The following is a 27505-nucleotide window of genomic DNA, read 5'->3' on the forward strand; positions in this document are numbered from 1 at the left end:
TGGGAGGCCAAGGTGGGAGAAAGGCCAGAGGTTCAAAAGCAGCCTGGGCAACATAGCAAGAACTCATCTCTACAAAAAACACACAAATCAGCTAGGGTGGTGCTATGTGCCTGTATTCCCAGCTACTCAGCTGGGTAAGCTGAGAGGATCACTTGAGCCCAATAGTTTGAGGACATAGTGAGCTATGATTGTGCTACTGCACTAACGCCTGGGCAATAGAGCAAGACCCTGTCTCTAGGGAAAAAAAAAAAAAAAAGGAAGAAGAAAATTTCCAGATTATCCTGTTATTAAATATTTGCTGACACGTATAAAAAATAATGAGCAGAGTTAGTAATTTCAAGAAAACACGGTGGGTATTGAGAGTGTAATGGTTTGAGGCAAATTCAACATATTTCTTAAAAACTTGTTGAGTCTGCCCAAATTAAGGACACTTACACATATGCTTCCATGACTACTCACAATTTCAGATGTATCCAAACACAATTGTTGACCACAATGATTCAGTAAAGAAAGCAGCTGTTGACTCATATCAATGACACAGAAATAAGAACTCCCCAAATCACCACCAGATCCTCTCTAAATAAATATTTAAAAGGCGTGACTCTCCCTTCCCCCTACCAGTCACTGCACCCCCAGCTCTCAGTGGCTACTCAGCAATTCTGGTTACTCAGGAATACAGGCGATCACAGAGCTCACCGAGAGACTCAGTATTTCATCCTGTCACTATTTTGCTTTGCTATTACATTGCAAATATTTTAAATTTATGGCTGTCTAAAACTTTACACACTACAATTATAGTTACTTAAGGGAGACTTTCTTATTTTCTATATATTTTTTTCAGTTATATGATGGACACTGATATTTAAAGTAAGAGAACAGTAGAAAATCACCAAGGTTGTTTTACTGTTTTCACTTGAAGGTTTCTCTAGGCTGAACAGACACACCAGGTGTCTTCAGTTTCCCCTCCAGGGCACCTGCTCTGTGTCCTGGGAGTTGATCTATATGGACAATCCGTGTTGGGGCTCAGAAATCGATACCCTCTAAATATGGTGCTTGGACATGCTGAACTGAAGAGGCAGCATCAAGGTCTCTCTGACCTTCCTCTCTCTCCCCACAAAGCACCGGATAAGTTGTTCTCTGAAGTTTCTTCAACTGTCTAAAGCTCAGAGTTCCCAAGAAGAAAACAATTACTCTGGGCCCTTCCCTGAGTTTTCATCAACTGAACTCATATCACAGGAAGAAAGGCTGAAGTCTGTCAACACACCTGGACCGACTTCTGTCACACACCATTGCTCTGTGGGCCCAAAAGACTCCGTCCCAGGCCACTGTGTGTTCTTCAAGCTCACTGAATTGCCCTAAAACCATTCACTATCCCCGTAAAATCATCTGCACTTCTCTATGCTTCTCCATCTCCTTTTCCCTTAAGAAGAAGGGTACATAAGCATCTGTACCTCACTGCGTGGAGGGGGACTCACCCTTGGTTTCACCCCAGTGCACATTAATACATTTGTATGCCTCTTCTCCTATTAATGTGCCTTTTGTGAGGTGATTTTCAGAGAACCTTCAGAGGGTGAAGGGGAAATTTTCCCTTGGCCCCTACAACCACATCAGCCGGCTTCCTGGCTGCTGACTTCCCGTGGGTTCTGCTCTGGGGAGGCACTGGTGGAGGTCAGGGGCTGAGGGTGGGCTATTTGTTCCCTTGGCCCCCTCTCTGCTGTCGCCCGTGGACTGGCTCCCCTTCTGCTGAAGGCCACCACTCCATCCACCACCTTCTCCAGGTTCCAGGAACTGCTCTCTCATTCTGCCCTTTCAGACCTCAGGGTGAGTTAGATCCCCGCTATTGCTATCCCTGGGTTACTGCACTGTTTATTTTTGATTTTCCTAAACCCCACCCTTATTTTTGTAAATAGTCTTCGTATTGACTGTTTCTTAAATTACCTAATTTGAGCATGCCTTATGTTTCTTGCTGGGACCTTGAGTTGAATGATAAACGGTATAACATCTACGGAGTTTTTCTTCTTCTTCTTTTTTTTTTTTTTTTTCACATAATGCTTTCCTTGGTTGCCATATTCAGGGTTTGTGATATTTTGACATGACCCAAGAAAGCAAGTTTCTGTAAAGAGGGCTAGACTATGCAGAGCCGAGGCTAGCAGTTCACCATGACTTACTTGTGGCTCCAGCTCACCCCGACGTTTGTAGATGGCTTTTTCTCCAGTCAGCCCATCAATGATCTTGGCGTCATCTAGTTCCCCAGTAGCTTGATGTCTTAGCCACTGTCTTTCTTTACCTTTAGCCTACAAAAGACACACACACACACAAAGCCTTATTTTAATTGGTTCTGCAGGGTCTCTGACACACTTTGTGCATGAATAACAGGAAACACACCTGGGATCTTTTCAGTAAGTGACGGTTCTGCATGAACACAGTCGTATAAAAGAACTGGTTTCTGCTCTCCTGACAAAGAAATGCCCTTTGTCTGTTTTAATTATTTCAACATATGGAACAATAAAATGAACGAAAGGTGGTATGCAAATGAGTCCCTGGAGAGATGTTCAATATCTGGAAATAAAATAATAGGGATGCATTTCTTATGGATTTCCTGTCACAGGGCTTCTCAAAAGTTTATCAGTTAAAATAATCAGCTTGAACTTGTTAACACTGTCTGCAAGCCCAGAGAAAACATGACCTTTAGAATTCTACCTTGTGGAAAAGAGTTTGTTACTCAAGTTCTCTGTGACTTAGTGTGCAAATGGAAATAGCTGAAAACAATAGTATGTGAACGTTTGTACCCCACAAGTCTTTCTGGTTATCTATCTTCAGAAATCTTCTGCATTACTTTTCTACACGTTTTTCCACAAAATACTTTGCTACAATAACTTACAATTATGCCAGATGAGCTAATTTTACGGTAGTAAACTGATAAAGTATTATAGTATTCCAATCAAGGCATATGCTTATTACAGCCAACGACTATATTTACATTAATGAGTGGGAAGAATAGCTAAGATGTTTTTATGCATGCAAACTAAAGTAGTAGTTAAGATTATGTGTTCCAGCATCCGCCTGGTTCTAACTGTTCTTTCACCACTGTTCAATATCTGATCTGAGGCAAATTACTTGACCTGTCTGCATCTCTGTTTCTTCATCTCTAAAATGAAGACAACACTAGTCTCTACTTTAGTAAACTATTGTAAAGATTAATAAAATCTTACTTGGAATCAGCTAAGAAAGGGCCTGGTGAGCTATGTTAGCTGGTACCACTATTTATTGCTAGTGGATGAAACGCTAAAGTGGACAACGAAGTCCACTTTAAGTTAAGCATGCTTCCATCAGTGTTTCATGGGAGGTGGCTATGTGATAGCACTGTCATTGGAAATATAAAGCCACTAAGAAAGTGACATTACACAAAGAAGCGCCACACAATATAACTCTGGGTATTATAGTATGTATTGTTTTCTTGTTCCTGATACCCTTGCTGGACACAGGGGCAAAATTACCATTTTGGAATACCCATATATTAATGCAAACATCACCAGCATACAGATTATTAATTCTGGTGGGTGGTTAATTCTAAGAACTACCAGGCATGCCACCCTTGGGAGAATGTTCTTTCCAGATTATGTTCTTGGCAAGAATCCCATGATCTCTCAGGAAAATGGGTCACTCTGGAGCATTGCTATCATGTAAAACTTGATCAGATACCCAGTTATGGGTGGCAACAGGAAGGAATGTGCACAGTCTTCTAGAATCCCCCTTCCTATTGGTCTATCCATGAATCAGACAGACAAGCTTAACCACACAGCACAGTCCTTTTCAGACCCCCTCACTTCACCAGTGATTGGAACTTAGCTCTTATCTCTTTTTTCCTAACATTTCTGTTCTCTGGTATGGATAATCCTCAGGCTTCCCAGATAATTCATCCTGGAAAATGTTATTGTGGATGACCATCTGTGTACCTTCAGTCTTTACATTCTACAGCTCTTGGAGGTACCAAGCTGCAGAGCACTGGGTTCTAATGGCTTTCATAGATGAGGACAGACTCTCACAGACCAGTCTAGAGTAGGAAAACCAGCACTGAAGAAAGTAAAAGAGAACATGGTGGCAGTGGTTAGCAGCCATTAAAGTGGCATGGAACTTGGATTCTTGAGCCGGGTTTAAAAGAAATGCAGGATTAGAACTGGAATGACATTGTATAACATGTTACTTATTGGCTGGGCCACTGTCATCATGAAGCATTGATTTTCCAAGTTTTCATAAATACATTGACAAGGCAATGACCCCAAGGACTCCCTACCCAATCCCATTAGCTGCTACATGGTTTTATTAACCAGTGATGCTTTTACCATGTAAAGAGCCACTGCAATGGCTACAGATTGTCATTTTTGTCATTGTTGTTTTTTTGAGACAAGGTCTGTCTCTGACACCCAGGCTGGAGTACAGTGGCATGATCATAGCTCACTGCACCCTTGAACTCCTGGGCTCTAGTGATCTTACCTCCTAAGTAGCTGAGACTACAGGCATGTACAACCACAGCTGGTTACTTTTTTGTTTTTAAATTTTTGTGGAGTTGGGGATCTTGCTATATTACCCAGGTTGGTCTCAAACTCCTGGCTTCAGGCAATCCTCCCACCTCAGCCTCCCAAAGTGCAGGGACTATGCCTGTGAGCTATTTTTGTGATTTCTAATGCAGGTCACAACTGTAGTAAAAATAAATTTAAACCCCACCATCTTACCATAGAGAAAATAAAAAATGCTAAAATTCTAACTAATAACTCTACTGTCCTCTTTATTTTGGTGTTTCTAAAACCAGAATATACCTTATAGTTGATGGCAAAAAAAACGTGTCAAGATGACTGGTAGAGGGACTAATTGTGACCTGGTTGCTGTAGCTGGAGGACACACAAGTGATGTTGGTGGAGCATAGCAGGCATCAGCTCACGGAATTATTTCCATTGATAGCTCAGGTTTGTTTTTAACTTCAGTTAAAATTCCTAATTACTATTTTAAACAATTAAAAAACATTACACTATATAGAACATTAGAATAATGAACAAAGAAATGGAGCACTGGATGCAAATACACCATAAGTGAAGCAAGATTATTTGCTCCAGAAACGACTACACTTCCAATAAGATTTACAAAAGCAAGATTCCCCCAGGGGGAGGAATTTGGATTTAAATTTGTTGGGAAGACAAATTCCTAGAGGACTGCATGTCCCAGGCCATGCAATTAAAGAGGGAGAAACTGCTACATTTCAGGAAATAGATCACAGAATGCTTAAAACTAGAAGAACTGGGAAGACTGATTCAAGTACCACGAAGGACTATTAGGCCCTGTCAAAAAATTCAAGGAAAGCTGTTAAATTTTCTGTGATGTGTAATGCAATTAAGCAAAACATGTAACTCTCAGTTTACAGTCACCATCACGCAAGAGTCCAGGGCTTTTAGGTCTTAATTTTCTTGTGCTGATATTGTTTCTTTTCCCATAATGATTATAGCTTGAAGACTGTTTCCATTACATATGCCAATAAAAGAAAAGGACTTGGTAAAATTTGCAGTGAGAGTGAGGGAGAGGAATACGCCTTTTCCAATAAATCTGCTACCTTTTTCTTCCTTTCTGGGGGTTAACTTTTCAAGTTTAAGTACTTGTAATAAAGTGTACAAATCTTAAGAATGTACCTTTACAAAGTAAACACACAATCTTAATCATCCACACCGCCTAAGCCTCGCAGTGCCCGGTTCTGGATGCTACCTTCTCCTTGCCAAAGGTAACCCCTATACTGACCTCTATTACTATGAATTAAGTTTGCCTGCTTCTGGACTTTATAAATATGAAATCATACAATATATACTCTTTTGTTCCTGGTTTGTGTGGCTCAACATTATCTCTGTGAGTTACCCATGCTGTGTGTAGCAGGACTCGATTCTCTTTTGTGCTGCAATGGTATTCCATTGTATGACTTTGTCACAATTTACCCATTCTACAATTCTGTTGATTTCAGTTTGGGGCTATTATGAATAATGCCACCATAACTGAACATGTCTTTTGGAGCAGGTATGTGCATATTTCACTGTGTGGAAAGGCTGGGTCACAGAGTATGGATATGTTCAGCTTTAGTGTATACTGATAAACAGTTTCCAAAGTGTTTTTCCCAATTTACATTCTTGTGAGCAGAGTATAAGGGTTTCATTTGCTTCTGTCCTCACCAACACTTTATATTGATAGCTTAAAAAATTTTTTTTAGCCATTCTTTGGGTGTATAGTATACTCCTTCATTTTTATTTTTATTTGCAGATAAATGAATTACTTTTGGTACTGCTTGTCATTGATATTTTTAGGAACATGAACCAGTAGTTTTTGTTTTTGAGAAGTAAACATATGTATCAGCCTTTCGAGTCAAAACTATTAGGCACAAAGGCATTTTTATAGTAGTAGCACTGTTCATTAGTTTTCAAGTATGTAACTTGCAGATAAATATGGGTAGAAATTTGATTTTCTATCCTCTAGCCAGTCCACAATACTTGGAAACTTAAAATAGGAAGAGGCCTGTCAGAATGAATGCTCTTGGGGGCAATGGGCTGGAGGGGGAGCTCTTTAGAAAGTTACTGAAGGCTGAATAAAAATATTTACTGTTTTGGACTGTGTATACAAAGGCTTCTGTATTTTATGAGACTTAGTGAAATACTTCTTGAAATAGTAAGTTCCTACTGCATTTAAACATATACTTTTGTTTATAATAAAAGGCCAAACATGTTGTTACGTATTCCTATTGCATGAAGTAAAAGTATCCCTGTAAATACGTCCATCTGTTTTGTATTATACATAAATTCACACTAATGAGAGTTCATTATATATAAAGTGAGGGTGCATTAGTAAAGTCTATGTTACAGATACTCTGAAAAAGAAATAGAATTTTATTACTTCCACATAAAGAATACTTAAACTCACTGAAATACTCAGAGAATGATGTATTCTGGTTAATTCATTTTCCGGGAAATACTTGGTTAAGCAGAAAGTACGTACACACACACACACACACACACACACACACACACACACACCTGTAGCACTAAAGACAGAATAAATAAACTTGACAGAAACCAATCATCTTGTGGCTTGTGACACTTTGTCTAATGATTTCAGCACTGAAATCATTCTGATTAATCTTATGTCTTTACTTATTTGGGTTATGATTAATCAAGACTTTTTTTTTTTAACCTACAAACTCCATAATCAAGCCAATTTTATATTAGTCTTTCCAAATTTGTTTAATGAAGAGAACAGAAAGACTTAAGTAGCAATTCTTATAGAGAGTGTATACATTCTACAGAATAAAGCCTACAAAAGATCATCAAGAAATATTTGTTGGGTGAATGAATAACTGTAAATGATGTTAGAGGATATCTGTGAACAGTGATTCTCTTATTAAACATTAGCTCTCATTATTTTAACATCTCTTCATGCTCAACCAACATATATTTTTATGCTACAAATGTGTATGACTCAAACAAATAATTACTGGATTAAGGAAAACTTTTATATTGACTTTATAAGACAATAAACTATTAATCAGTGGAAACAACACAAAATTTTATTTTGTGGTTCTCAACATACTGGCATAGCTATTAAAAATATTTTACTAAATATCTGTGTAGGTTCCTAGGTGCTCTAAATAGTGAAAGAAAAGAGAAGATATGTACCTTATTCCAAGGGATTCCCGTTTCATGAAGTAATATCTCATTGCAAGGGAAAATGGTGAATCATCTATGGTGATTCTCATTAGAAAAGTTTATATTCTTGGATGCTGATGTGGAACTAAATCATTATGTTGAGTGACACTATACTGTCTATAGTCACTTTTCATGAACTAAAATTATTTCAGGTCTTTCCTTCAAGAATTAAATATTTTATAATTCAAAGGAGCTGGGAAGTGCACATCTCGGTGTGCAAACATAACAGGAATCTTATACTTCACAAGTTTAAAACTCAACCCTGGATTCCACCCTAGAAAATCTGTTCTCTCTAAGTCCTCCCCTATCTCAGTGAAGGGCAAGAGGCAACCCCACTCTTCCAGTTGTTGAGGCCCCACACTGAGGAGCCATCTTTGACTCCCTTTTACCCAGAACCAATCCATGGGCAAATCCTCTCAACTCCTGGCGGTATCTGACTATCTCTTACCATCTCCATGCCTAGCCTTAGTCCTGTCCTCATTTTCTCTCCTCTAGACCACTGCGGCAGATTCCTAACTGGTCTCCTTCCTTCAGCTTGAAAAAGTTTTCCAAAGTGATTTTTCCTGCGCAGTTCCCTCTTCACACAGCAATCAGAGGAATTTTTATAAAATATGTTGTCATTTGTAAGAACTATATTAGAAAGAACCAGCATGGTTAACTTTAAGTCTTTAAAAAGCATGATGGAACTTTATATTTCTCTAATGATTTTCAGGAATGAGGGTATTTGCCTTTCCCATATGCAACATAAATTGTTATACTTTTACTGTCTTCTATTCCTCCTCTGTGCCAATTTAACTGACCAAAACCGACAGAATTAACCAAAAATCTTCTTGATTTTTGTTTAATTTTAAAAATGATGTGAGAATTTAGGCCTTGTTTATTATTAAATTCACAATTTTTAATATGGTATACCTTTAAAAAGAATGATTCTTGGTATTTGAGTTTTTAAAATATAGATTTACCACAATTATTTAGACCTGATTTTGTGCTGAACTGCTTCTAACGCTCATTACTGGTCCTTTTATATCACAAGGCTCCCATTCTTAAGGAATTTTTATTCCTCTCTTAATTGACTATTTATACAAATATATATATTTATTTCAAAGTTATTTTTTAAAAGGTTACTTAAGAGACATTTTAAGCCTCTGAATATCTGCAACTATCTGTCACTTTGTACTTCGGCTGTGCATAGCATTCTTGGGTCACAGGAACTGTCTCTTCAAAATCCTGCAGACTTTGTTCCTCTATCCCATGGCATTCAAGGTTTTAGGGACAACTAATGTAAGATTAATTTTTCTTTCTCTAACAATAGCTTGTTTTTTGTCTGCTTCTCTGCTTTTAGGATTATTTTCTTTATTTTTGAAATGTTAAAATTCCATGAAGCTGTGTTGAGGTGCTTCTCTCTTTGGTTAATTCTGCATGGTACTTTGCAAAGTCCTTTTGATTCACAGACTTAGGCCTTTCTTCAGGTCAGTGCAGTTTTGTTACTACTTTGGTTACTGTTTATGAATATTTTTCAGTGGCCTCTTCTATGGGGATATCATTTGTTCATTCAGCATATGTTTACTAAGCACTTACCATGTTTCATGTACTGTTCTATTTGTTGGGATGACTCAGGGCTCTATATGTCAGCTCTCTACTTTGTTTTTACTAAGTAGCTTTCTTATGGTTTTTACCTCTTTATTTCCTCTGGATAACTTTTCAAGTTTTTTGTTCATATTAGTACTTAGATTTAGGACTGGATGGAGTCTGTTCTTTCTACTTTTCATGTAGATTTGAGTTTTGGCAGTGCACTTTTAGTTTTCTTATCTTTCCTTATTGCACTCAATTCCCTTATTATTTCTGCTTGCTTCTTAGCCAGATACTTTTCAATTTATATCTTATTTCACATACTTCAAATTTCTTTGAATTGTGAGAACACAAAGCAGATGTTTTCTAAAAATTTTATGTTTTCTGAAGAATATTCTATCCCAGCAGCATCTTCTATATCTTAAATGCTTGCTATTCCACCTCAATACGCAAGCTTTTCATACATCCCATGTTATTTTATGTTTTCCGTGTCCTTATTCTCAAATGATGAGATACAAAACTGTTCAGGAACAGATTGGACAGATGCTCCTTGGCTGCATTCACTTTCCACTTAGTTTCTACTAGAATTCTCCTTGAGAGATTTTAAACTGGTTGAACTAAATCTACAATGCCAGCTCAAGAATTCAGCAGGGAAGGAATTGAAACTGCGGACAGTCCCAGCATGAGAACTTCATCACCACATCATTTCTTATTTTGTTTGGAAAAGCCATTGCAATGGGGCCAACTTCGGGCATTTGGCTCCTTCGTGATTTAGTCTTCAAGCCAAGTATAAGTCGGGGCTGGTCTGGCCTTTTTCCCGGGGCTATTCCCCTTTCAGCTTCCTGCCTGTAGCCACTGCGTGAAACCTAGACCTCCCCCTAACCGTGTCTCCCTGCTTTCAAACGTGTCTAACTGCTTTCAAACGCTGCTGCATGGCAGTGACAAAATGGAGGTCAAGTGATCTGCTTCTCACCAGCTCTAGGGCTCTTTCTTCTTTTCCCTGCCTTTCCAGCCAAGGGATGTTAGTGACATTCTCTTAGCTCTCATGCAGTTACTCATGAATAATGCTATTTCTCAGGAAGGTTTTCAAGTTGTCTTTGAGAGGGGTCCCATCAAAGTATATTTAGCAAAAATTCTTCAAAGCTGTTTGCATGTCACTAGCCCTCTTCATTAATTTCTCCTGACATGTTGGGCTTTCAATGTGTAAAGCTTTTGACTATTTAAATAATTTTAATGGTCACCTAGCAAAGACTGGGTTAGAGATGCCCATAGCCATGCAGCCCAGAAGTCAGGACTATATTTCTAGGCTGCACCTGGATGAAGTTGTCCTCTCATGGCCACTGACGCCATGTCTTGAGTGATGAGCCATTCATGATGTGCTAAGAAAGAGTAACTGGCACTTTGCTGCTCTCCTGTGACATGCAGACATTCCTTGACACGGCTGTTCTCACCCTTCCCCTCTCTTTGCTCTACACTCTTGCCTTAGTTGACATCTTCCCTTGGCTTGGGCTGTCTCTCTCTTCAGATGACCACAAAAATACATATATAAATATCCATATAAACATGAAACCCTATCTAGTCCTCACCTTGCCCCTGAACTCCAAATTCAGGTTTTGAAAACTTTAAACATCATGTTTGATATTTTTACATAGGAGTCCCAATAGTGAGAAAACATATTGTAACATCCAAAGCAAACATTTGCTTTCTTCACGAGTCTGTCTTCTTCTTGTGTCCCCTATTTCTGTCCTCCAGGGCTTGAAAAACCTCCCATTTCCCTTCCCCCACATTCAGTGTCACTTTTCTCCTACCTCCAAACTGCTTCTTGAATTTGTCTCATTCTTTCCATTTTCATTTCAATTACCCTGGTTCAGGTTCCTATGACTTCTCACCCAAATAACTGATACTGTTTTATGACTTAATCTCCTGACTTCCACCTCTCTTGTCTCTGAAACTTTCTCCTCCATGGCTATAAAACTTCCTGGAGAAGACGGAACCAGCTCTCAGCTCATGCCTGAGACCACACAGTGTCATGCATCTGTCTGTGTTGTGCCCTCTGCTGGGGTGTTGTTTCCACCCTTCTCTGTCTGGTTAATACTGGTGTGTCCCTCAAGGCTCAGTTCCTGTACCCCTACCTCCAAATCTATCCTTGAATCCATTTCTTCTGAGCTCCACCACATTCTAAGCCTCCCTCTATCTAGGTACTTACCATATTAAATGGAATGATCTCTTTAGGTGTCTGTCTTCTCTGCCCCTCAAGCCCAGAATTTTCTTAGTACAGGGACACTATCTTATCAATCTCTGTGCCCTCAGTGCCAAGCACAGTGCGTGCCACACAATCAGTGTTCAGAGCACTGTTTATCTGAACAAAAGCTTAGTTTGAAACACCACAGGGGAAAATAGGAACATAATTGTTGGTTCATGGAGATATCATGCTAGCCAAAGCAATCAGAGAAAGTTTAATTTAGTTTAGCCTGAGAATGAAATTATGATTATAGATCTGAAAAACATTGGAGAGAAGATATGATTAAAATCAAGTGGTTTTTTGCGAGAGCATGCATGCTGCAATAGGAGATTGAGATTCTGAATCAAGTATAATTGAAGTATTTATGGACTGATGAGAAGACTCATGTGATCGATTCACAAAAGGGAAAAGGTACAATAACTCAAAGAAGCCAAGAAAAGTCACTGGTGATAGCTATCTTAATCGAGAAGAAAGACATGTACTGCAACACAGGCACATGTTAAAGCAGACATTAACTTGGGTGGCAACAGCATTTCCTGCTCCTCAAATCCCACCTGGAATCAATGAATGGGCCTGAGGCTGTGCTTTGGAAAGTCATCTCAAGTGATGATTTGCTAGTTCCTGGCCAAACTTTGTGCTGTTCACCAAGGAAACACCCATGGTTATTTGGATTACACAGCAACCTCAAAACAGCTGGAAGATATTAGTCAATCAGAGCCACACAGGACTGGCAGAAGATGGCAAAATGGAACCAAATCAAAGGTTCCTTGCTTTGTTTTCAATCTAAAGTTCCATATTCTACACAAGGCCGTGTCCATGCCTGGCCAGTAGCTATGTTTTAAACTAGCCCTATCTTCCTAAATTGAGGACTAGAAGGCCCACCGGAGGATAACTCCCCTATGGAATAAAAATAAAGGTTCAATAAGGAAAACACTTGAAAAATGCTGTGTTGGCATTAGGATAATGATGCAAAATGTTTTATGAGTATATGTAAGAATGCACTTTTTATGGAATCGTTGAATTGGAAGAAGAGAACAGAGACCCTAACAAAAAACAATGAACTGGGCTTTGGGCCCAGACGCCTGCCTCGCTAGCCATACAGCCCAGGACAGGTTACACCATCTTTCTAATCTTCAGGTCTCTCATTTAGAAAATGGGGGCAAAAGATGCCAGAAATGGGACCAATATTCACAGGATTATGAGAATTGACACAATGTATGTTTCTTCATCTATCAAATGTAGAAAATTATACATACTGGTTTCTGTAGAGATTAAATAACACAATGAATGTAAAGTACCTGACTGGGTACCTGGCCTGTAATCCAGGCTGATAAATCTTAGCAAGTACAATGAAGGTAACAATGAAGCGAATCCTTCTGTAGAGAATGCTGCATACTAGGCCCTGTTTATGTATATCAGCAGAGTTCTTCACTAACACACTATTATCTGTCATTCCCATTTTATAGAACCCAGGCTGTCTGGCTGCAGAGGATGACAATAATGATGGAGGTGATCTTGGTGATGACAACAATATAAAGCACCTAGTAGAATGCCTGGTGCATGGTAAATTCTCAGTAAATGCTTGCTATTATTATAATGCTGGTATTGTTTGTAAAGATTTCTAAAGATGGAAGTGCTACATCTATTTTAGCTACTTATTCAAGGATTAAATTGCTTTTATCTTCTTTCCTATATCTTAAAACTCTTTCTTGGTATCAGTGAAGCCTATTTTCTCATTTTAGATCTCCAGAGTGGAAGAGAATAAAAACTCCCCTGAAATAATTACTCTTGTTGAGGATATTTAGTAAGTTATTGACTCCAATCCCCTTAAGGATTTTTAAAAAATGGGTGCTACTTTGCTTTCCATGCATTTAATCTTACTTGTTGCTTTTACCTAAGACCTTCAGAGTTTTCTTTCATTCCTCTTTGAAAGCTGAAAGAAAAAGTGGACTCTGTTTTCTGATACTGGTGTCACTGTTGTGGTGATTAGTGGAAGAGTCATTCCTTGATGATAACTCTAATTCTAACTCAGGCTTTGTTCGTGTGTGACTGTGAAAAGTCAGAGCAGTGGATCTGACTTTTCATCTTTTGGCTGATTGTATAAACATGATACCATTTATGTAAAGGGCTGATTTGAGGATTAAATGTGATACTGCTTGTAAAAGCAACGATAGCATGGTCCCCAACAAATACCAATCAAGACATCAACTAATACCAGATGAGGAATCTGATACCTTCAATTAAAAATGTATTCTTATATCCCTTTGTAGCACTGTGAATCCTCTAAGGGCCTCTGTTTCTGCCCGCAGGGTAGGACTCAATGTTGTCTGCATGTTCTTGTGGCATCCAGGGCTATTCAGGATCTGGTGCCTACGACTCTGGCAGCCTCCTCTCTTGACACTGTCTCCCACCAAGGTGTGCTTTTCTCAGCCATACCAAATACTCTGTCCTTCTCTGAACTCACTGCGCAATCCTATACCTCTGTGCACTTGTGCATACTGCTTCCTGTGTCGGACATGCCTTGACTTCTTAAGCACATGGGAAATTCCTCAGCATCTTTCAAGAGTAAATTCAAACATTACATTCTCCACGAAGCCTTTCCTCATTTCGTCTCATAGCATTGTGTGCAAAATTCTCTACAGAACTTAGGAAATTTAGTTGACTTTGAGTTCGTTCTTTGAGGGCAGAAGCTGTATCTTAGTTTTCTATCTCAAATGCCTGGTGTGCATTGAGAACTTAAGAAGTGAGTGAATCACTGAACCATACTCATTCTCCAGTCTTAGGATAGGAACCATCTCCCATTACCCTCACCTCCTCTGAATCACCCATTTTGGCCCTTAGCCAACTATTGCCTTACCCTGAAGCTCAGAGCCAATCTGGCACTGTCCTGGTGCTCTCCATGTCCAGGGCAATGAATACTCGTCAAATGAGCAACTATGTAAGACGATCCAATCATTCAACATCATGTTGTTCACATAGCTTTATATAAAATCTTATGCTGTTTTATCCTAAATAACTGCATATGGATTTTTAAAAAAGCAAATGGTTTAATTTTTACATTTCTTACATTTTGAAATTAGACATCTGGTTATTATTATAAAGATCTTTCCTCTTGGAAATGATAGAACTTTTATTAATCTCTGGATACAGTTTAGATCTTTTGAAAAATGAGGCTCTTCCAGAGTTTTGGGTTAAAATGGTGGATTAAAAACTGCATCACAGAAGTTCTAATCCCCAATACTTAGCAAAAATAATGAAACTTCCCCCAAAAGAACAATTACAAATAAGAACCAAAAAGGGAAAGGCAATCAGCTTGAAATACTTCATGGAAAAGAAACACAAGATTCCACAGTAGAATGGAGAAGCAGGGTACAGCTTGGCTCCCAACCCTTCTCCCTTTGCCCTGAAATGAGGCTTAGCTTTCTCTTTAGACAAAATAATCTGATTTTGTTTGTGATTTTAAGGAACACTCAGCCCCTCCTAAATTATTTGTGTAAATTGACCGGAGCACAATTTCTAATGTGAAATCTCCAAACAATAGTCATGCTTAGGAAATACTGAAGTGTCTTAATATTTTCAGGAGCAGTAGCAGTACTAACTGGTTCCTCAGCATTGAGAGTTTTGTGAAACTGCAAAAGAGCAGGCAATGTGAGAGCAAGGGGAGAGCAGAAGGAGGAGGAGCCGGGGACACAGAGAATACATACCCTGGATGATCAAAAAGAAAGCCATGGGATAGTCCAGTTTTATGTAGACATTTTCACACCGATACATTTTTTTGGACTGGCTAATTAGGGTTCAGATAATTTTCTCCAAGACTTTAGGAATGTGTCCAGGTTTGGACCCAGGTTATTTTCTTGGTCCATAAGTAGAAGATTACCTGTAAATTATCCAGGATGATTCGGAGGGAGTGCACCTGTCGCCGAACAGCACCTGAAAACCTTTCATAGGTTGCAGCATCGTATTCACTCATTTGGATCTCCTTTAGCCTGAAACCAGAGGAGTATAAAAAGTTAACAGCTTAAATCACATAAATGTGGGTTTTTACTTTCATTCACCTCCTGCTAGAACTTTAGCAAACTTCTTGGAAACTCAGATTCATGTTAATGAGAAAAGGCAAGAAGCGATGTCTCCAGCTATGCTTCCATATTCAAAGAAGGTAACATCCAGTAGTGTGCTAGTAAATGGTTAACAAACTAGGACAAGAAAAAAGTCCTAGATTTGTAGTGTTTGCTGATTTCCATGATGTAAATATTGCCACCATGATCAGTTACAAGCTATGAACAGTGAGTTAGAAAAAAATGTGCACCATTGGCTCTCATGAGCCAGTATGAATTGGCTTTGTGGTACACCATTGCTATATCCCAAAGCCATACTGTGATGTTTGCAGCCGATCAGTTCATGTGGCAGATTCCTAAGAGGGTTCCCATGGGTTGCTTTTTAAGATTGAGATCATGTATTTGGTTGACCAAGATAACAGTTCAAGCCTAAAGAACGTAAGTGAATGTGCTGCTCTGTATTCCTATGTGAGAGTTTTCTAAAATCGCTGACAGTGTAATCTAGACAGGACAATTGTATTTTAATATTACTGTGGCTTTGAAATTCTGTCTTCCCAGTATGCTGCTCCTTTTTATCAGTTTTTATCATTTGCTTCACTGAAGCCCCACCAGCACACTGGAAGCTCCCCATACACATTACATGCCCTGCAAGTGCTTCTCTCCCACTTGGAGTGTCCTTCCGCTGACTTTGCCTACTAACTCCTACTTACTCTTCAAGACTCAAGTCAATGACTGCCTCCTCCAGGAAGCCTGCTGTGACCCCCCAGGTCTCTCTTCTGTGCTCTTATCTCACTTCATTCTTCCCTCAGAGAATTTGCTCTCCATGCTGTAACTATCTGCCTTCTGTCTCCCCAACTAGGCTCTATGCTTCTTTAGATAAGGGCTGAGTCTTTCTCATCTTTATCTTTACAGTGCCTAGCATGGAACTAACATATAATGGGTGCTCAGAATAAATAGAAATGAATGACTGAAATAAAAATACAACTCAGCATTACTTAAAATGCAGCATCTTAAACAGTCAGTAGAAAGTTCATTCAAAGAGTGACCTCTCTCGGGTTTTACAGTGTTGTATCCACAATACACTAACTTAATCACACATTTCTATAAATTTCTATTAATATAAAAGGTACTGATACTAGGACAAAGAAGAGTAAGTGCAAATCTCAAAAGCCCAAGCATAACATAATCTTCTAAACTGGTGTGTGTATATGCATGCAATGTTGGAGATATGAATCCTAGGTGCACAGCAGAAACTCTTATCTAATGTGTATATTTTATCACCTTGAGCTAAAACAGAAACCTCAAATACTGAATGAGAATAAATGTTCTCTAGTCTTCCCTGTCAGGTTGGGAAAAATCCATTCACCATGGGGGAGAGCTCTAGAAGCTTATTACGATTACATAATGCTGGGTCTAGACTACCATGGGGTAGACTGGCATTCCTGCCCTATCACCCCACTGGATAATACCAACTTAGGTTTCAAGATCTAGCTCAAAGGCTACATCCTTTCTGAAGTCTTGCTTGAGCGCTTGCATAAAGCTGGCCATTCCCTTTTCATGTGCCCTACACAGACATCTACCATGAAACTCGCATACTTTATGGCTTTAATAGATAGGCCTGTTGCCCTCTCTTATGGTGTTTTCAAATTTTTCTTTCCATGGTAGGAAATGTTTTACATTGAGATCTTGTAAAAACAAATGCATGTATGTATATAGGATAACTGAAACAAAAATTGAATGACAAATAATTTTATTACATAGGATGTACTCTGATGTTTTCTATTCTATTCCTCAGGGAGAAGGACCATGTTTTATTTTTTCATTGAACTTCCAGTACCTACCACTATACCTGGCACACAGTGGCACTCAATAAGTGCTGCTGGATGGCTCTTTGAAAATACTGACTATTACAAGGTAAATACAGACGAGGCCACTATAATATCTGAATGGTTGTATCTTGAGGTGACATGCCAGGGTGCCTTTCTAAATCTAATTAACTCTCAGTCCTGAAGAATAAAAAGAAATATGTGTATAGGACTTGACCTCCTGACAATACCTCTTGTATTTAGTTTCTGGAAGTCTCTGAAATCTCTCTATGACTTTTTATTAGATTAAGTTATGTCTCAAGTATCAAAGCTGACAGAAGCTGGGCACAATGAACAATGCAGGACACACCACCTACCCCTTCGTACCTAAACTGGTGTGTGTGTGTATGTCAATATGCTTCCTCTTAAAGAAGGGAGATTAGCACTGATTAGAAACAAATGTAGACACAGCTGTCCTTGGGGTGGGGAGGGGATGGAGGAGAGAGAGAGAGAAAAAAAAATATATATATATATACACACATATATAGCATAGTGCCTAACATATAATGGATGCTCAAAATGAACTGAATGGCTGAAATAAAAATACAACTCAGGATTATTTAAAATGCAGCAACTTAACCTAACTGTAAGTAGAAAGTTCATTTGCTGGGTGACCTCTCTTGGGTTTTACAGTGCCGTATCCATAATGCGCTAATTTAATCACATATCTCTATAAATATAAAAGGTGCTGATATTAGGACAGGGAATAATGAACATATATCTCAAAAGCCTAACCACAACACAATCTTCTGAACTACTGTGTGTGTGTAGGTGCGCACACATGCAATGTTGGAGGTATGGGTTGTAGATGTATATGTAAATACAAACACATATACACACATAAAAACACGTATGTACATACACACATACATATCAAGGAAGGAGCTAGCCATTTGGTAAGCCACCTCGAGCAGACTGGTCTTTGCAGAGTGATCAGAATTAGCTCCAGTTATAGGGCTACCACTGGTGCGATCATGTTGCACCCAAAACACACCACATGCTGTTTTAATTATGAAGAAATCTGGAAACCATATTCCAGATCGTGTCGGTTTTCAGAAAGATCACCTACAAGGCAATCAAAGCTGATAAAATTTGAAAGATGATGACTGAAGCAGGGGACGTAGAAAGAAAAGAGAAATTTTAGCCTCTGGATCAAATGAGGTACCCATTGCTAATACTCTCAAGCCCACAAAACTAGCTGGAAATATATCTTTCTGCTTCTTTAACCCTGATCAAAACTGCAGGGCACAGCTGCTTCACATCCTAGTAATCTATGTGGACTAACTGCATTTTGTTGGCACAGTATATTTTTAAAGGGTATATTTATTGTTACGTAAGAGTCTGGGAATTTTAGTTCTCATTTTACTTTTTCTTATAGGTCAGACTTAAATACTATAATTTTGAATCAATTATAAGGAAAACAAACATAAGCTTAGATCCACTGTGTGAGGCTGATTAATTTTGCAAATGGTAGTGGATGCAATCTCCACAGCTGGTGCCCACCCTAAACGCTTTTTCTAAGTGTGTACATGTACCTCACTGTCTATTTCATTTGCTTTTCACTGGTATAATGTTTCTGTTCTATTTTATTCACGTTTTATGCTTGTCTCTCTTTGTTAGTCTGCCTGAGTTAATATATTCTTGATATGTAGGGGCTGGTATCTAGCTTAAAACCAGATACACATAGATGCTATCAAAATGCTGTGTTGATGATGTCAGGAACCCACTTAGCAGCATTAGGCTCTCCAAGGCACTAGCACAAACTTTCTGGCTCATAGCTAGGACTGCCTAGTTTCAGTCAGTCTCTGAATTAAGTACTAAAGGATGACTCCCTTACTTGTATGCATGTGTGTATCATTCATTCCACAAATACATATGAAGGTTTGCTACATACCAGGTTCTGGGTGTAGGTCCTGGGGTTACACTAGAGCACAAAACAGACGGATGCCTGACCCCCAGAAACTTACAGTCAGTGGAGAGATAATCAACTATTCACAAATCACATAATGGGAAACAGTGCTAAGAGTTATGGAGAAAAGGTACAGGATGCCATAAAAGGATCAATGGTGGGAACTGACCTCATTCTGCATATGCGTAAGTGGCAAAATTGTTTTAAAACTTATTATTTGATGATAGTGAAGAATTATTACTTTTTAAAGACTTAATAATAGTATTGTGAGTTTGTATTTTTTTTTTGTTTTTATATTATGGAGATACACTTGGGAATATTTACAATGAAATGATAGAAGTCTTGGATTAGCTTCAAAACAAGCCGGCAGAGAAGACTAGGAGTGGAGCCAGATTTTTCTTCTTGCAGTTGGGGGGGTCGGGTCCATAGCATTCATTATACGTTCTTCTCAACTTTTATGTTTGAAAAGTTCCTCATAAAAAGTTGAAAAATTTTCAGCAGCATTAAATGAAATACTCACCAAATGGGATGAAAGTTCCATTTCCACATGAAAATAGAAAGCAACATCTTTCTCTTGGTGTTTTGCTGTGCCCCATCTTTCTCAGGATCTCCATGTGTTTCTATTTCTTTCTCTCGTTTCTCACACCCTTGCCCAGCTCCTCTGTCTTTCAACCACCTTATGGTATTCTCTTTTACTTCAACTGCGACTCTTCTCTGCAGCATTTACTTGATGTGTATATTTTCCTCATCCCTTCCCCGTATCCTCTCTTTCCTCTCTTACACCCGTTAAATTCATTTGCGTTATGGCACAGATGCCCCTTGACTTCTTCCCCTGTAGGGCAATTGTCCTTAACAGAACCACACTCCTTACTCCTATTACGGCAACAGGAGAAGGAGGTACAAGCACTGTTACCTTTCTGCCTCCCTGTGAACTATGTGTGTGCCAGAACACTCTATCTACCTGTCCACTTGGGCAAAAATTTAGACTGAATAATTACTTGGCAGGTTTTAAGGGTGGCAACCATAGGAACTCATTAATTGGGGAGGGGAGAATGACACATGTCCAACTGTTTAGTTCTTTTCCTAAATGCGTACTTTATAATTCGTAAATGTAGAGAACTTTCTTTCTAACAAGACCGTTCACTACACTATTCTCTACCTTTTTTTGAGACGTTTAAACACTTTCATTCCTAACATAGTTACTTGTTCTCATAACCTCCCTGGGAGAAAGGGAGAGTGAATTTTATTTCCAGAAGAGCAAATTCAGGCACAAGGAGGACAGATAAACTGTCAACAGTCACCAGGGAAGCCAGCAGAAGGGCTGAGAGCAACACTCTTGCCTCTAGCATCGAGTGTGTTATTTACCTGCTGAACCCTGAACCCGCGAGGGTCTGAACTGGCAGGCTTTCCTGAGGGTGTGGCGGCAGGGCCTGCATTCTTGTCTCTATTGTCCTGTACTGTTTACTTGCAGGATGTGGAAGCACAGCATGTAATGTAATACCAGATGTTCTACGTGGGAGGAATTTCATAACTCATACACTTTAGCATGCTTTTTTCTAACTGCGCCCAGCTCCTCTCATGCAGCACAAAAATGTAAATCTGCTTCCCAAATTATTACCAGGTCCTGGAATCTGAAAGGAAATATTGGTGGTTCTTTGGTATTTTTCACTTTTAGCTGAAGCACACATGTGGATGTCTAGGGTAACATCATGTGGATTCTTCTTATTTTTTAAATGGCTCCAACTGTAGTGGCCCAGAACAGCTGGGGAATGTCCAAGGGCCACAGGGTCATTGGCCTATATTAAGGTCTCTACTCACTGATGAGGCCTCCCCATCCAAACTCACTGTCCCTCCTCCCGAGCTGGTACCCATTATCCTGCGTGGGCAAGCTGCCTCTCTCTGCCACAGACACTATGCTCATCCTGCCCTGGTGCCTCTGCTCATTTCGTTTTCCCTTTCTGGAATATTCTGGCTCTTCTCTTCCCATCTCTAAGTCCTAGCTGAGCTCTGGCCGCACCTCACAGCAGCCCACTAAACTTGCCTTTCTTTGCACTGCTGGAGGGGACAACCTCTGCACCCTATGACTTTAGCACTTAACTCTCTCTGTGTGTGTGTGTGTGTGTGTGTGTGTGTGTGTGTGTGTGTTCCCTTGTCCTGTCTCCGTACTAATCTGCAAGATTTCTGAGGGCAGGAAGGGACCATCGTGTAGACTTACCTGAATTCCCTATGTTGCCTAGGAACAGATAGACATGGATGGGGTGATTTGAGCTTTAGATTTTAAGGAGCCTGAGTAGAAAGAACAGGGGATTTTGTTTATTTGGCTGTTTCAGTTAGGGATGGGGATATCTGTGGATTTCAGTTTGAGGTCCGAGTTGCAGCATGAGGTGGAAACGCACACAAATCTAGGTTTCCCCATAGTCCACCGTGACATTTCACCATAACAGTAGTGCTGCTCTAAACGCGATGGGAACACTGACCTCTGCTGGAATGCTCTCTGGCCCATCTCTCTAGCAGCTCTCTTGACCTCCTCGGGAACTGCATCTTTCTCAGCCTGAGAGACCTGGTACACCGTATGGCCTGCATCCAGCCGGTAAGGGCCTCCTTTGCCACCCAGGCCTGCCGTGTCTCTTCCCCCTGGAAGGAAAATATGGAAATTCGGATGATAAATCTGAACTTGACCACCGAACAAAAGTTGGGTCATGGTTTTAGGACAGGCTTGTGGAGGATATTAACTGTACTTAACTCATAATTAAACAGTCAAATTACCTTCTTCTGGAAAAAGATGTATTCTCTTGTTTAGGATGTTTTTCCTTTTTCCCATCTGTTCAAATACTACCTATATATCAAAGCTTACTCCAACTTCTACGACACCTTAGCTAATGCTGCTACCTCATAGGGATTCATACTCTTGTGTACTATTTCATATTTATTTTTCTCACTAACTATATGATAGATGAGATATTTTATTTATTTTTGTACTACCATACCTATAAGAGTGGTTTGAATATCAATAGATACTTAGTATATATTTGCTAATTAAATGAACAACTGTTCCCTTCCCTCAGGTATTACCTTAGTTTTCCTTAAAATACCTGGACAGTCAGGCTATAAATACTGTTTTTTTCTGCTTTGCAAGTTATAAAAATAATGCACAGAGAGGCTAAATATTCATGACCTGATATCACTGGCTTAGCCAAGATTAGAAGCCAATTATTACACCCACTTTGACTTTTGGTTTGAACAGTATATAACGTAAACACCACCAGCTTTAGAACAGTCTTTCAATAGACACTCAAGTTCACACAATACATATTACATATACATATTACATTTTATAACATAACATTGTATGAACTGTTCATGTTGTAAATGCCTGTAAGGCCAGGTAGGTCATATGATAAAAAGTTGTGGGGACATTGACTAACTTACAGAGGATTTACCTTGTCTAAATACATCCAAATTGAAATTATTTTAAAACACTACATGGACCAGAGGAAAAAAATACATCTGTTGGCTAGATTTGGCCTTTGGGCTATAAGCTTGTTACCCCTATTTAGGGGTAGATTAGAATACTAGTAACTCGTTTCTTTTGTTTATTCACATGTAACTTGAGAACTTAGAAGAGAATCCAATATTGGAGGGGCAGTATAGGACAGTATGGTATATTATAATACGCTGCTATTGTATGTTATGATATAGTTAAACCAGACTGCTTGGGTTTGAATCCTGGTTCCAACCCACCAGCCATTTATCTTTGGGGAATTACTTAACTTCTCTGTGTCTCAGGCTCCTCTCTATAAAGTGGGGATACTAATATTATTTCCTTCATGGGATTGTCATGAAGCTAAAATGCTTACAGCAATATCTGGCACATAATAAAAGGTATATAACGGACTGCTTTTACTATTATAAAACAAAGCCTAGTTATGCAGAATTAGGCAATTTCTAGTTTCATAAAGTGGAAAATTTGAAGGCTTTTAGACTTTTGGTAAATTATGTTACATTTTTCTTTCACCATCACCACCCCCACCCCCACCCCCACCTCACCACTGAGCTTTAACTGGTCTATAAAACTAAAACCAAGAACTCAATATGAACTGCTCCCCTTTTGAAAGTCCGGGTAGGTCATTTCTTTTTGGGAAATACTATGAGAACTGCCTATTAATTACACTACTCTAATCTTTTGATTGGAACATATTTCACTTTCATTTAGAAATGGGTGGTGGAAAATTCCTTCTGGGATGTGTGTGACTCCCATTTCTTACTCATGGCCAGCCAATAGGCGGAGGGGTGCAGTAACTGGACAGTGACAATGAGCTATGGGAGGAAAAGGTGTTTCTGGGATCTAACTCCTTTCCTACAGCAGGGTATCCTGAGTATGGGTGGATCATGAATTTGAGCTGAAAGTTTCCTAGGTGCTGAGATGTTATCATTCTGGTGAAAGGGAGAAAGTGGTGGAAACATCAGAAGCTGGTGTGAGTGACTGGCCACATGAGTCACAGGGCCCCGGGGAAAGCTGCACTGGGGTGGAGCAGGTGGTGCTCTTCACGATCTCCACTTCCCAGAGCCTTTCATTTGTACTATTTCAATGAAGATGCTTCCCAGAGGTTCTAAGACTGCAGGGCATAGTCTTAAAGCTAAGCTGGACATTCCAAACCCGTTCAGAAGATAATGGGGAGGGTGGGCAAGGGAGGAGCATTGATGAAGAAAGGGGAATCAGATGACTTGTTGGGCCAGAGCTCACTTCAAAGAAAAGAATTCTGAGGGAAAAGAATGGCAGAGAGAAAAAGAGAAATTGAAGCCAAGGAGCCTTGATCAAGTGAAAACTAAAAGCCAGGTGAAACAAATGTAGCCTCAATCTGGACAGACACGTGAGCTAGTAAATTCAAGTTTGGTAACAAATAGGAACTTCTCCCCCAGAGCAGTCCACTGCTGGGAAACCACATCTGGCTGGCTCGTTCCACAATGCATTCCATATGGATTAAATCTTGTTGGCTTGACACTAACTTCCAGATCAAAGGACATTTCTAAAAATAGCCTTACTTTAAAGCTGATGCTTGATGAATAAACAGAGTAGACAAGAAGTCCACAGGCCTATTTGATAGCACATTGTCTCAGCAGAGAAACCCATTTCCTCCCGAGGCTGTCAAGGCCAAGAGGCACAGACCATCCCAAGGAAGGTGAAGTACAGAGCTCCTGCCAGCACCCCTCACGGTGAGATAAGCTCAGACAGTGCGCACACAGTCTGGCCCTATTCCTGTGGCCTCGCAGATGTGTCTGCTCCAGCTGCCGCAGAGGAAAAAGGAAGACGGCAGTCCTGGGAACAATGCCCTAGTTGGGCGGCCAAGAGGAAGGAGTCGGCCATCGGTTTAGACTGCAACCAGCCTTATCTTGAAATCTTGCACCCTCAACATACTTTTAAGATGTGGAAGACAAGGACCGTTTCTTTTCAAAGTCAGTTGCTCAAGAAAGAATTTACTGTGGATTTCTGGCATGATCCCAAGGTCATGGAATTTGAAAGAAGGGATTAACACTTTAGTGAAAATATTCTTTATGCCAGGCATCGTGCTCAGTGCTTAACAATTGTAATCTCATTTAATCCTCACCACAACTTAAGGTGGTTCACACTATCCCTCTTTGACTGATGAAGCAACTCCAGGAGGGTCAGCATGTTCTTAGGTCACAGGGTGGCAGAGCCTGTGGGACTCCAAATGCCAGACTCTTCGCATGCCTTGATGTCATGCTGGGGTAGAGGGCAAGACGACAATCCAACTGAGTAATGAGGGAGGCTGAGAAAGCAAGCCGGTCTCTGAGTCTTCTCAGGGGCGCTGTGCTGGCCTAATGGGCTTGGGAAACCTCGGGAAGGCTGACTCAGGACAATGCTTGTGTCACCAACCTGTTCCGCCAGCCCAAGTGTTGCCGCCCACATGAGGCATGTTGTCTGGGTCCTCCTTCCCGTGTTTGGGGGAGCTTACATCTTCACCACTGTCTCTGTTGATTGTTATCTAAAAATGAAGAATGGAGACATGTTTACTATCCTGTGACAAACATCAGGAACGGCATGACAGAAAAAAAAATTTTTTTCCTCCTAAGTCCTTCAGTTATCACATAACCTCAGGCCAATGGACTTGATAAATGCTGTGAGTATTTGGCAAAAATTCCATCAGATGGATTCCAACATCCATCTAGTTGGGAAGGAGAACTAATTTTTTAAAAAACTCAAAGAAAAGTAAAGGAGCTGGACTGCTTATAGCTACAGAATGTTTCTGGTGCAAACCAAGCTGTGAGCATTTACCAGGGCATGAGACTTACCAGATGCAGGGAAAATGGATCTCACTGGAGAGGGGTATTTTGCCAGTGGTTTAAAAGGATCACCACCTAGCTGATCCAGCTGAGTCATTATATACACATTTACCCATTCTATTTTCAAAGAAATCCCATTACTCTGAGAAATGCCATTTTACATAAAATATATGGGAAAGAAAAACAAAAAGTTATGTATGTATGCCTTAGTGATAGATTTATGTTATACACTAAAAACTGCTTATTTATTTTTTGGACCCACTTCAATTTTTATTATGGTATTTTGTAGCTTTCCTAATTCATCTTTATTGTAAAACTAGATTTATGATTCCTGCAATTCAAACAGAATAAGTAGTACTTTAGCCGCCTTCTGTGAGAGCCTGAAGTTCATTTCTTCCTTTCATTCAGTACAGTGTCACCAAAAGGAGTGATAATCACACAGAAATTTCAATCCTAGTAGTCAGTTCAGTAGATACTACTCCACAATAAAAAGAAAACAAAGCATTCACATTTTATGCACACTATGAGCCTGCTCTCAGATGTAATGATTTCCTAGAAGACAAGATCAAATTCTCATTCATTTGTTCAAATAAGACTCACAGAAAATGTACTGATGGGACATTCTGTGAGGTACCATGGGGCCTACGCCATGGAGGATTGGTTCCTGCCCTCAAACTGCTTACAGTGGAACAACAGAGCTTACAAATAAATGGGCCTGAAGTGGGTCTTTACAGTTAACCATTCCATGTTGGTACCTGGGTTTTTCATTCTTGATGTTGGGATTAATGCAGTTAGGTAGGTAATTTGAGGTCTTTGCAAATAAAATGGCCATTAAGAATAAAATCAACATAACTTCTATTGTCTTATGTCCAAGTTGGTTCATTTCAAGTGTTATGACATCGTAGGGATTTTAATTAGCTGGGCTTTTCTGCAAATAGCTTTGGCAGCACCAACAAAATTTTTGCCAAAACTTCAGCATACTCCAAGAAAATTTAGCAGGCAGACATGACAATTGATATAAATTCCACACACATAATCATGCTCTAAAAATGGGTGAAAATAATTTTTCCTCCTGTTTTCTTAAACAAGCAAGATAGCTAGGAACATTTAGAGAAAAACTCCCAATCTAGAGTGCAGTGGTGGGATTTTGGCTCACTGCAACCTCTGCCTCCCAGGTTCAAGCAATTCTCCGACCTCAGCCTCCCAAGTAGCTGGGATTACAGGCACCTGCCACCATGCCCAGCTAATTTTTTTTATTTTTAGTAGAAACGGGGTTTCACCATGTGGGCCAGGCTGGTCTTGAACTCCTGACCTCAAGTGATCCACCCGCCTCGGCCTCCCAAAGTGTTGGGATTACAGGCATGAGCCACTGTGCCAAGATACATTTTTTTTTAATATAATAAGAAGATACTTTATTTTTAAACATAAAGACACAATTTATTTTTTATTTCTTCTTTGTTTTTTATATTTTAAGTTCTAGGGTACATGTGCACAATGTGCAGGTTTGTTACATATAGTATACATATGCCATACGCTTTGCTGCACTCATTAATTCGTCATTTATGTTAGGTATTTATCCTAATGCTATCCCTCCCCAAGCCCTCACCCCAGGACAGGCCCCAGTGTGTGATGTTCCCTACCCTGTGTCCTAGTGTTCTCACTGTTCAATTCCCACCTGTGAGTGAGAACATGCGGTGTTTGGTTTTCTATTCTTGCAATAGTTTGCTCAGAATGATGGTTTCTAGCTTCATCCATGTCCCTGCAAAGGACATGAACTCATCCTTTTTTATGGCTGCATAGTATTCCATGGTGTATATGTGCCACATTTTCTT

The 27505-nt window shown here is 39.7% G+C and overlaps 1 protein-coding gene across 1 annotated transcript in view; it reads right to left on the reverse strand.

The window, feature by feature from the left end:
- Positions 1–27505, reverse strand: part of LOC105546938 (von Willebrand factor A domain-containing protein 8) — a gene marked incomplete at its 5' end in the record, with an annotated part of 160509 nt that overhangs the window by 18486 nt on the left and 114518 nt on the right. Inside the window, 4 exons of the mRNA XM_011990268.1 lie at positions 2169–2294; positions 15419–15527; positions 21848–22004; positions 25267–25375. Of these exons, the coding sequence (XP_011845658.1) occupies positions 2169–2294; positions 15419–15527; positions 21848–22004; positions 25267–25375 (501 nt within the window). The remainder of the gene's footprint in view (positions 1–2168; positions 2295–15418; positions 15528–21847; positions 22005–25266; positions 25376–27505) is intronic.

Source organism: Mandrillus leucophaeus, unplaced genomic scaffold (assembly GCF_000951045.1).
Source record: "Mandrillus leucophaeus isolate KB7577 unplaced genomic scaffold, Mleu.le_1.0 Scaffold375, whole genome shotgun sequence".
NCBI lineage: Eukaryota > Metazoa > Chordata > Mammalia > Primates > Cercopithecidae > Mandrillus > Mandrillus leucophaeus.